Here is a 12,153-nt window from a genome sequence, read left to right on the forward strand (position 1 = left end):
TCCAGGGAAGACTTCTGGGAGCAAAAAACACCACCCTCAGGAGGCTTGCCTGAGCCCCAGAAGGTCCAAAAAAGCGGGGATGGGGGAGGCAGGGTTGCTGCAAAAAAGCCACCCCCATCCAGTCACATGGCCCTGCCCACCTAGCCACGCCCACAGTAAAAAAATTGAAATCCCACCACTGCCGCGGAGGCTCAGGAGGGCAAAAAACGAGCCTCCCAGAAGTTCGAGAAGGCCAGAAATGGGCCCTTTTCCAGCTTCCAGGGAGCCTCCAGAGCCCGGGGAGGACAAAAATGCCCCCCGTGGTGCAGGAGGCCGATTAGGCCACGCCCACCCAGCAACCTGGCAGAGGACCTCTTGCTAAAAATTTTTGAAGCTCACCCCAGCTATAGTCATGCTGGCCACATGACCACGGAAGCGTCTTTGGACAATGCTGGCTCCCTTGGCCAAGGAATGGAGATGAGCACTGCCCCCTAGAGCCGTGAGATGGTGAACCCATGGCACGCGTGACGCAGGTGGCACGCAGAGCCCTTTGTGCCGGCATGCGAGCTGCGGGCAAGTTTACCTCACTGCGCATGCGCGCGCCTCCCAGCTGATTTTCAGCCCGTTTGAGGCCTTTTTCAGCCTCCCAAAGGCTCGAGGAAGGCTTCTGCAAGCTTTGCAGGCCAAAAATTAGGCCCGTTTCGTCATTTCCTGTTTTTTCCAAAAATACCAGAAGTGGTGAAACATGGCTAGTTTTCGGCCTGCAGAAGCCTGCAAAAGCCTTCCTCAAGCCTCTGGGAGGCCGAAAGAGGCCTCCAACCGGCCGAAAATCAGCCGTGAGGTGCAGTGCAGGTAAGGGGGCGGTGGCTGGGTGGGTGGGGATTGCGCGCGCATGCGTAGGGGGCATAGGGGGGCATTGTCCTCTGGTTGCTGGCACGCGAACACGAGCATGCAAGCGCATACACAATTTTTGGCACAGGAGCCCCAAAAGATTAGCCCCCACTGCCCTAGAGTCAGGCACAATTAGGGAGGGACAAGGGCAGGAGAAACCTTTGCCTTCGTCCCACCCTCAGTCTTTCCATCGCAGCTTCCCTTCCCGACTAGCTTCCCAAAATTTTAGAGGGAAATCCCCGTGATATTTTGTCACGAATGAAGGTGAATATATATCTGTCCCGGGATAACGTTACAGGATCAAAGTGGTGCGGCGGGCTTAGAAGTGCAGCTCTCGGCTCACAATCAGGAGGCTGTGAGTTCGATCCCAGGTAGAGGCAGATATTTCTCTCTCTGGGCACACTAAGAATATATCTGCCGAAAAAAACTCCACACTGGCAACAGGAAAAGCATCTGGCCAGTAAAACACTCTGCTAGCTCCATTCAGCTGCCCAGACTCCACCCCGCAAGGGATTATGGGGTCGTTAAAAGAAGATGATAATTTATTTATTTATTTATTTGATTTGTCAATTGTTTACAAGATAATAAGTACAAGTGTATACATAGTTGTGAATATATGAAATGGGTACATATAAGAAAAATAAAAGAATAAGAGAAACAATAGGACAGGGACGGTAGGCACGTTGGTGTGCTTATAATGTTGCAGGATCCAATCTGGGTCGGTCCACTGGGGCCAGAGGTTTTGTCTTCCGAGCTTTCGGACACGTGCTGGAACCCATCTTCGGGGAACTTCTCTCTAGAATATTTTGTGTTGGTTTTCAGGGCCCGATAAAGTTTCTTAAAAAGCTTTTTAAGCGCCCCAAGTGGTATAAGAAAAGACGGCTTTCCGCCAAGCTACTGCTGGTAGGTGCCAAGGGGAGCATGGTGCCAACCGACCGTGTGCTTTTTTCAACACAAAAAAAAAAATGCATTGGGAGTGCTGGTGTGGTTTGATGTGGAGTGTACAGTAGAAGCCAGCTCCATTGCAGAAGAACATAGTATTAGGCATGTAACCGGGGCTGTTTGCAGGGGAGTTCAATCGTCTTCGGTCTGAGTTTCATAAATACAGCGGTAAAGATTGCATCCCTGGGCCACAATTCCTCGTGTAAGAATTTGGGTACAGTTTGAAAGCATTTTGCAGTGGCATGGGTCAGCCACAGGAGCAAAGTCAAATTGACTTATTCCACAGTGATACAGAATAGACGATAGACAAGCCAAGTCCAAAAAAACGCCAGGGAATTCTTGGAATTCGGAGAAATCAGCCATCAACAGGCCCAGAGAGATAAACCATGTTTGCACGCCGTTCCAAAGAGACGATCAGAAAGACCAAAACACCACCTTGCCAGCAAGCTACATCCTGATAAGCAGAGATTAAGGTCAGGATTAATACTGGACCAACAAGAACTAATAACATGCCAGTTAAGGAAATAACTCAGAAAAACAATCGCAGAGTAATCAGTCTAATTAAGGACTTGCCAACTACATTCACGCCAACACTGACAGGGCAAGCCGTTTATATATAGACAGGGAGCAAACCCCACATTTCATTCCCCTGATGGCATTACCTAGTTGGGTAATGAAACATCTGCAAGATAACCAACAAGCTCAGAGAGCACCAAGGATCCCACAGACCTCCTCATCTTCCCACAAACTCCACTCCTTTCTAGCACTGATGATGTTCCCTACCTGGGTAATAAAACATCTGCAAGAAAACAACCAAACTCAGAAAACACCAAGGACCCCACAATTTTCCTCCTCCTCCTCCTCCTCCTCCTCCTCCTCCTCCTCCTCCTCCTCCTCCTCCTCCTCCTCCTCCTCCTCCTCCTCCTCCTCCTCATCATCATCATCATCATCATCATCTCCACAAACCCCACTGCCTTGTAGCACTGATGATGTTATCTAGTTGGGTAATGAAACGTCTGCAAGAAAACCATCAAGCTCAGAGAGAACCCAGGACCCCACAGACCTCCTCATCCTCCTCTCCACAAATCCCACTCCCTTCTAGCACTGATGATGTTCCCTAGTTGGGTAATAAAACATTTGCAAGGAAACAACCCAGCTCAGAGAGCACCAAGGGCCGCACAATTCAACCTTGAGCAACAACAAATCCAGGCCATTTAATTCGCTCTTTGGTACAAATCCATAAAATGTGTGGATTTAATAACCACGTGGAGGGGTGCGGTGGCTCAGTGGCTAAGATGCTGAGCTTGTCGATCCAAAAGGTCGGCAGTTGGGCGGTTCAAATCCCTAACCCTAACCCGAGGCTTCTAGCAATGCTGTGGTCATAAAAAGGTGTTAGAAAAAAGGATTTCAGATAAGAAACAGCCCTGTTTACATTCCTTGAAAGTGCAAAAGCTGGGCCAAAGTTTTTTGCTTTGTGTGATAAAAAGGGGAGAGGGAAAGATTTCACACTGTGTTGAAAACAGGACTAACAATGCTAGTGTGGACTCTTAGGTGGTCTCAGCACGTGGCCAGGATCCCTTCTGCCTTCCTCTACTGTTTTAACTCAAGCACCTCCCGATTCACTCCTGTGTCGGCTTTGCAAATAAGTCGTAGCTGCAACTGGTAGTTTCTGCCTTTCTGCTTCCCCCCCGCCCCACACACATGATGGTCCTGTCAACATCCTACTCAAGAATCTATCTATCTATCTCTATCTATCTTTCTTTCTTTCTTTCTTTCTTTCTTTCTTTCTTTCTTTCTTTCTTTCTTTCTTTCTTTCTTTCTTTCTATCTATCTTTCTATATTTCTCTATATATATCTATCTATCATCTATCTATCTTTCTATCTATCTTTCTATCTATCTATCTATCTATCTATCTAATCATCTACATCTATCTAATCTTTCTATCTACATCTATCTATCTATCTATCTATCTATCTATCTATCTATCTATCTATCTATCTATCTATCTATCTATCTATCTATTTTTCTATCTATCTCTATCTATCTATCTATCTATTTATCTTTCTATCTCTCTATCTAATATATATATATTATTTATATTTATATTATATTTTATTATATTATATTATTATAATATATATTTTTATATTTTTATTTGATATATATATTATTTTTATGTTGTTTATTTATTTAGATTATTATTATTTTATTTTTATATGTTTTTTATTTTTATTATTATAATATATGTTCGATTATTATTTTATTTTTATTATATATTATTTTTTATATTATATATAAGGTGTGTGTGTGTGTATGTGTGTGTGTGTGTGTGTGTGATGACCCGGGGGGTGGTACAAAAGCAACAAAGTCACAAAAATAGGTAAAGTCCCTTTAATTCCTCCAACTTGGCCTCCAATGTCCAATTATCATCGGCTGGAGAAAAAACTCTCCCACGAACAGTTTCTAAAGGGACAAAATTCTGTCCAAACTCCAAGTACATAGAAATTATAAAAAAAAAATCAACACAAACCACACTGCAGCAGTTAAAGAGACAGGGCAGGATAAGGATTGAAGACATCAAAAGATAATGAAATACACACTTGGGAGGACACCAGAACTCAGATAAGACTTGACAAACCAGAATAATTTCACGCTTTGCTTCCAGCAACTTTGCCATGTGCAGTTTGCCCTTTTAAATAGTCTTCCCAGCTGCAGCCCATGAAGGGGATCAGGGCCCTTTCCTCCCCCATAAACCACGCAACTCACATTTCTCCCTTATCCGCTCCTCCCTGTGCGCCCTAGGATGAAGAGGGATGGGCCTGGGTCTTCCTTTGAATGCTCAGCCGGCCTGTGCCCTTTCCCAGTTTCCTCCACAACCACCGGAGCCACACTCCCACTCCCTCTCAGCTGTTCCACCTCTCCCTTGGAATCAGATTCCAACAGGGGCATAACAGTGTGTATGTTCAAGCATAACCCTGGAACGCTTCGAGAAATTCCAAACAAACCTGGTACACAGATTATTTAGTCTCTGAAAACAAATACTGTGGGGATAAGACACTTAACGGGGTTGTTGTGCCTTCAAATAGCTTCTACCGTACTGCCTTAAAATGGCTTCTACTGTACAGCACTGTGGAGTTGCCATGCTAACGGCTTCACAGTACTCCACAAGGGGGCTGTCTCTGGTAAGGGGGAAAATCCAACCTTTCCTTTGTTCCAGGTCGCCGAAATCAGGGCTTTGCCTTTCTAATACAGGATTAGGATAAATAAATGCCCGAGCAATGCCGGGTTATCGGCTAGTCCAAAAAAAAAATCCAGGTTCATCCCCATTTCCTACTGTTTATTGAATGCATCGTATGGTAAGGTCGAGGCAAAACTAACTCCGAGGTTCCCAAACAGCAATTCCTAGATTTAAACAATAGAGGACGTCCTCGACTTACAACCAGTTCGCTTACTGACTGCATCAAAGTGACAACGGCACTGAAAAATGTGACTTAGGACCATTTTTCATACCGAAGACCATTGGCGACATCCCCGTGATCCCAATTCAGACGCTCAAAAGTACGAGACGCTACCCCATTTCAGACAAACGGCTGTCCAGTCTCATCTTAAAAACTTCCTGTGTTGGAGCATCCACAACTTCTGGTGGCAAGCAGTTCCACAGACTAATTCAGTGGTGCCAAGCTTGACTTCACTGAGGGCTGCATCAGTGTTGTGTTTGACCTCGGGGGGGGGGGGGGCTGGGGTTGGTGTGGCCAGGGTGGGCACAGCCAGCTTGACGTCACTCATGTCGGGGGCACCTGTGGTGGCCAAGTGCCAAGGCAGGACTTCCTTGAGACCCTCCCTCCCTCTCATAATATTTCCTTCCTTCCTTCCTTCCTTCCTTCCTTCCTTCCTTCCTTCCTTCCTTCCTTCCTTCCTTCCTTCCTTTTCCTTCCTTCCTTCCTTCCTTCCTTCCTTCCTTCCTTCCTTCCTTCCTTCCTTCCTTCCTTCCTTCCTTCCTTCCTTCCTTCCTTCCTTCCTTCCTTCCTTCCTTCCTTCTCCTTTCTTCTTCCTTCCCCTCTTTCCTTCTTTTTCCTTCCGTGCTCTCTTCCCATCTTTTCTTTATCTTTCCCTTTCTCCTTTCCTGTCCCTTCTTGCACGCTCAAATGCAACAGGGGAAACACTTCTCCCTTTTGTTTTGTTTTTAGTGTCAACTAAAAACAAACAAACCCTCCTTTGGTCTTTTTAGTTGCCAGCAGAAAGGGAGTGGGGGGGAAAGCAGTGCATTCCTTAAATGCCTTAGATAATCGTCTTGGCAGCCCAAAGTTGTCGGCGTGAAAGAATATTACTGAAGAGCATGTTTGATGACTCTTGGCTATGGATGTGTCCCATTGGAGAATATACATCCAGGGGGTGCGGGGAAGACCAGGGTCAAGGGGGAAATGAATGATGTATTTTAGTGTCAGCTGCACCCAGCTAACACCATCATGGCCACTCCTAATAAATCAATTTTTTTTACTCTTGAGAGATGCGGCTAGAGACTTACGATTTGAATGAGGGTGGATTTGTTGGAGCCCTGACATTTAGTTTGTTTTGCTAGCCCTCTGCCAGCGGAAAGAGAGCTCGAGGAGGCCGCGCACAAACACACACACACCCCAGCTCTGTTTTTGCTGGCAGAGGGCTGCAAGTGGCCGTCGTGGCCGAAAATGTAGTTCGGGAGGGCCATGCATGGCTCTACCAAGCACTGTTTTTAGTGACAGAGACAGATCGGGCCAATCCTTTGCTGTTTCCAGGGCGCCCCCCCCCCCCCGGCCAGATCTAAGCCTTGAGTTTGACACCCCTGGAATTATTGTTCTCTCACTGTCAGGAAATGTGTCCTAAATTCTGAGTTGCTTCTCTCCTTGATGAGTTTCCATCCGTTGCTTCTTCTCCTCCTCCCTTCTGGTGCTTGGGTTTGACTCGGCCTCTCTGTTCTTTTGGGGCAGCCCCTCAAATATTGGAACGCTGCTCTCATGTCACCCCTTAGTCCAGGGGGTCGCCAACCTTTTGGACCTCAGGGACCACCAAACTCGTAATTTTAAATCCCGTGGACCAGAGGTCCTGGGAAAATCCCCAAAAAAATTTGCTGGAAAATTCCCTATCCCATTTTCCTTCTGATTGATCGTTCTTTGTTTGGGATTGCAGGATACCGTCTCCAGCTCCGTTCTCAGAGAGAGAGAGAGAGAGAGACTTTTGGTTCCATGCAAGGAAAGCAGCAGACGCAGCAGAAGTTTTTCTTTCTCTCCCCCAAACTCCGCCAGAAAGGAGTCTTTGCCAGCACAGCCTCTTGGAGCAGGAGGCCTTGCAGGGTCCCAAAAGGCTCATTTCTGGCGGAGTTTGGGGGAGAGAAAGAAAGACTTTGGCTGCTTTCCTTGCATGCAGCCAAAAGCAGAAGCAGAAAGGAGCAGCCCGGTGGCCAAGCCAGGCGTTTGGGGCAAGTGGGGCAAGTTCCCCACTCCGCCCTTTTCCCCCCTCCCCTCACTACCTCGTATTGTTTTCAATGCAAGCGAAGCAAGCCTTGTGTTCCCGTGCAGGCTGGATTAATGGCTTTGGGGGGACATTTCTCTGCGGACCACCAAAATTTACTTCGCGGACCATCAGTGGATCCCCGGCCCTTAGTTTTTCTTTTCCTTGAAAGAAGACCACAACAGAACAAAACATTGCTGGTGTTCATTGTGTACATTGGATTTGCTTCCTTTTTTAACAGCTGCTGCCGATCCCCGATTCCGTACCCATATCTCCAGACGACGGAGAACACGCCGATATTTACAAGCTCCGCATCCGGGTGCGAGGAAACCTGGAGTGGGCTCCTCCACGCCCCCAGATCATCTTCAATATCCATCCAGCACCAGCGTAAGGAGGGCTGTTTACAGCTTGTGATTTTGTGTGTGTGTGTGTGTGTGTGCTAACCAAGTTCAAGCAGAAGAAAATGGGAAGGAACTTCCAGGAAATGAAGAATTGAAGCAATATAAGAAGTTGTTTTTATTCCACGTCCTCCGAGTCTTTCTAATGAAACCTGGAATAGCTAAGATAGTGGAACTTAAACGTTTCCTCTTGATGTAGACGATAAGTAGAGAGGTCAAGGGATGGATGGGGCTAGAATCCCTATGCAGCCAGTGATTGCTTGAAGTTAAAACCTACCTGAAAGGTGTCAGGTGTGAAAGAGCAGGTCCCATGTAAAGGTTCAGTTAAAGTGACTTATTGCTCAACGGCCTGCTTGCAGGAATCTTCTCAACTAACGGTCAGCTCCTGCTTGGGGCCACGGAATTCAAGGGAAGTTGGATTTAGTCTGCTTGCGGCTACGTAGGGATTCTAGCCCCATTCCTCTCTTGACTCCACCCTCAGGGAAGTTGGACTTAGTCTGCTTCCCAACTAACGGTCAGCTCCTGCTTGGAGTTAGATAAAGTGTCACAGAATTCAAGAGAAGTTGGACTTAGCCTGCTTGTGGCCACGTAAGGATTTTAGGCCGATTCCTCTCTTTCGCCACCCTTGGGAAGTCGGACTTAGTCTGCTTGTGGCTATGTAGGGATTCGAGGTGCTTCTTGACTCTGCCCTCAGGGAAGTTGGACTTAGTCTGCTTCTGGCCACATAAGGATTCTAGGTCAATTCCTCCCTTGACCCCACCCTCAGGGAAGTTGGATTTAGTCTGCTTGTGGCTACGCAGGAATTCTAGCCCCATTCCTCTCTTGACTCCACCCTCAGGGAGGTTGGACTTAGTCTGCTTCCCAACTAACGGTCAGCTCCTGCTTGGAGTTAGATAAAGTGTCACAGAATTCAAGAGAAGTTGGACTTAGCCTGCTTGTGGCCACGTAAGGATTTTAGGCCGATTCCTCTCTTTACGCCACCCTCAGGGAAGTTGGACTTAGTCTGCTTCTGGCCACATAAGGATTCTAGGTCAATTCCTCCCTTGACCCCACCCTCAGGGAAGTCGGACTTAGTCTGCTTGTGGCCACATAAGGATTCTAGGTCAATTCCTCCTTTGACCCCACCCTCAGGGAAGTTGGATTTAGTCTGCTTGTGGCTACGCAGGAATTCTAGCCCCATTCCTCTCTTGACTCCACCCTCAGGGAGGTTGGACTTAGTCTGCTTCCCAACTAACGGTCAGCTCCTGCTTGGAGTTAGATAAAGCGCCACAGAATTCAAGGGAAGTTGGACTTAGCCTGCTTGTGGCTACGTAGGGATTCTAGGCTGATTCCCCTCTTGACTCCACCCTCAGTTTTGCCAGTCCCTTTCATACAGATCTCCTTTCTGATTCTCCCTCTCCCTCCAGTCTCGTCAAGTGTGAAAGACTAGGTCCACATGGAAAGTTTCGATTAAATTGATTTATTGCTAAAAGCCTACACACAGGAATCTTCTTGACTAACGGTCAACACCTACTAAGAGTTACTTAAGCACTCAAGGAAGGGGTTGGATTTAGTTCGCTTGCAACTGCTTCCTCCCTGAGATGATTCCTCAAACCTTGCTCTATCCTTCTAACCACGTCCGTTGATGAAGACCTTCCCCTCTTCGTGGCTTGAGAAGTGAGTTGGGGACATGAGCTTTTAACGTCCTGAATTTCTGTTTTGCAGGAGGAAGGCAGCAGTGGCCAAACAGAACTACCGCTGTGCTGGCTGTGGGATCAGGACGGATTTTGGTGAGTCCTTCCTTGACTTGGATGAGTTCTGAAGGCCCAACATTGGCCTAGACCAGGGGTGTCAAACTCAATTTCATTGAGGGCCACATCAGGGTTGTGTTTGCCCTTGGATGTGTGTGTGAGTGGGGCTGAGGCAGGCGTGGTCAGGGTGGGCGTGGCCAGCTCGATGTCACTCATTTCGGGGGCACCTATGGTGGCAAAGTACTAAGGTAGGACTTTGCTCAGACCCTCCCTCCCTCTCATTATAACCTTCCTTCCTTCCTTCCTTCCTTCCTTCCTTCCTTCCTTCCTTCCTTCCTTCCTTCCTTCCTTCCTTCCTTCCTTCCTTCCTTCCTTCCTTCCTTCCTTTTGTCTTCTTTTTCCTTCCCTCTTCATTCTCCTTCCTTCTTTCTTCCCCTCTTTCCTTCCTTGCTCCCTTCCCATCTTCCCATCTTCCCTTCTTTTTTTCTCCATCTTTCCTCTTTCCCTTTCTCCTTTCCTGCCCCTTCTTGCATGCCGAAATGCAAAAGGGGAAACATTTCTCCCTTTGGTTTTGTTTTTAGTGTGTTTGGGCTAGCTCTTTGCCAGCGAAAATGGAGTGCCCCCCGCCCTCGGGGACCCAATTTCAGCCACGACGGTCTCCTGCAGCCTTCTGCCAGCGGAAATGGAGTCCACCCATCCCAAACTCCCATTTTCTCTGGCAAAGGCCCCGCTGTCAGGATTCCAGCAAACGCGCTAATTAAATCATGATTCTCAAGCCAAACAACAAACTTCAAAGGATTTATTAGAGGCGACATACTGGCACTGCCCTGTATGAAGCCAACTCTGGCATACATCATTTACAGTCCCCTGTGACCCTGTTTCCCCCCTCCCTCCCTGGGTGTGTCATAAATCAGATTCTCCAACTGAGCACACTCACAGGCTGGGTGTCATCCATCACGTTCTCCAATTAAATATATTCCCGGGCAAAAGCTCTGGTAGTTTAGTTACAATCTTTTAAAGATAAGAGTTGGAATGGACTTCCGCTTCCAAACCGCTGCACTGCTCTTCCATATTTCCTCCCCCCCCCTTTTTTTTAATGGCAACTACTAAAACAGGGATAGGAATGTTTTATGAGTTGGCACCCGCAGGCCAGCCCTTTGTTATTTCCAGGATGGTCCCACGGGCCAGATCTAAGCATCCCGCAGTCCACATCTGGTCCAGGGGCCTTGAGTTTGACCCCCTTGGCCTAGATCTTCAGGCTAATTCTTTTAATTCCAACTTTCCTCGGAGCCCTGTGAGGGGTGGAACAGCAACCTCTGCCTTCCCATTCCAGTAAGGTCCCAGACCCCACTAAATATTTATTTAGACTAAATAAAAATGACAAAAAGGGGTTACAAGATTCCAGAGGAGAAGCAGGACAGATATACGAAAAAGCTAATGAGTGTTGAAATTTTAAAAAGGGCAAGAAATGATAGATAGGCATAGAATGCTTTTTAACATGGTGGTTATTCTTAATGTTAGAAAAAGAAGTAGAAAGTAGAAATTGGGAAAACAATATTATGTAAACTGAAATGTAACAGAATATATTATGATTACTATCTATATACACAAATGCTGGAAGTTGAAAAAGTACGACTATGTATATTTAAATGGTGATATCACTGTCAGAATTGTATTCAAAATATACTGACCCAGATAATACACTAAACACTGTGGATGTTAAAGAAAAAAATAATAATCATAAGTTGAAGACTACCTGTAGAAACGGGAGTCGCACCTAGGTGGGCAGATCTCTTAGTGCCAGAGCTTTCTGCCTCGATTCTAGAACGTTCTAAGTTTGGTCCTCAGCGTTGACGGACAATCGGAGTCGAAATGCTCACCCTCTCTTAAATCCCCTTCCTCTCTTCCTTCGTCGGACGGGCCTTCAGATTACATCAAGCGGATGCGCTACTGTGAGTACCTGGGCAAATACTTCTGCCAGTGCTGCCACGAGAATGCCCAGATGGTCATTCCCAGCCGCATCCTTTGCAGGTGGGACTTTGGCAAGTACTACGTCAGCAACTTCTCCAAGGACCTGCTGCACAAGATCTGGAACGACCCTCTCTTCAACATGCAGGACGTTAACTCTGCCCTCTACCGCAAGGTCAAACCTCTCAACCAAGTCAGGGTAAGCAGGCGCCTGGGGCTTTGGGTCAGAATAATAGCATAACAGCATCGGAAGGGACCTTGGAGGTCTTCTAGTCCACCACCCCCCTGCTCAAGCTGGAAACCCTATATCATTTCCTACAAATAGTTGTCTAATCTCTTCTTTAAAACTTCCAGTGTTGGTGCCTTCCCAACTTGTGGAGGCAAGCTGTTCCACTGGTTAATTCTTCTCACTGTTAGGAAGTTTCTCCTTAGTTCTAAGTTGCTTCTCTCCTTGATTGGTTTCCACCCGTTGCTCCTTGTCCTGCCTTCTGGTGCTTTGGAAAATAGGTTGACCCCCCTCTTCTTTGGGGCAGCCCCTCAAATATTGGAAGACGCTATAATGTCACCCCCTAGTTGTTCTTTTCTCTAGACCAGTGGCCCCCAACCTTTTTTGTCCCACGGCCCGGTACAAAACGTACAAAATGATCCACGGACCGGTACCAGCATCAGCACGCACGACCAAGGCAAGGCGAGCCGAGCGACCGGACGGCCAGCCGTTTCCCCGCTTCTCCCCGCCACCTTCAACTCCTCCTTCGTACCT

At 47.2% G+C, this 12,153-nt stretch overlaps 1 protein-coding gene across 4 annotated transcripts in view; it reads left to right on the plus strand.

Annotated features, from left to right (window-relative positions):
* The window catches only part of RUBCN (rubicon autophagy regulator), a 74,412-nt gene that overhangs the window by 54,503 nt on the left and 7,756 nt on the right, over window positions 1-12,153 (plus strand). For 3 of the 4 annotated variants that reach the window (XM_087965580.1, XM_087965579.1, XM_087965581.1), the window contains 3 exons: window positions 7,539-7,684; window positions 9,400-9,464; window positions 11,354-11,592. In XM_087965580.1, the coding sequence (XP_087821706.1) occupies window positions 7,539-7,684; window positions 9,400-9,464; window positions 11,354-11,592 (450 nt within the window). Of the gene's footprint in view, window positions 1-1,692; window positions 1,774-7,538; window positions 7,685-9,399; window positions 9,465-11,353; window positions 11,593-12,153 lie in introns of all 4 variants that reach the window. The other variant, XM_087965582.1, reaches the window with a different exon arrangement.

The sequence above is a fragment of the Notechis scutatus genome, chromosome 4, assembly GCF_049901735.1.
Source record: "Notechis scutatus isolate UNSWTSFEM ecotype Mainland chromosome 4, rNotScu1.2, whole genome shotgun sequence".
NCBI classification, from domain to species: domain Eukaryota; kingdom Metazoa; phylum Chordata; class Lepidosauria; order Squamata; family Elapidae; genus Notechis; species Notechis scutatus.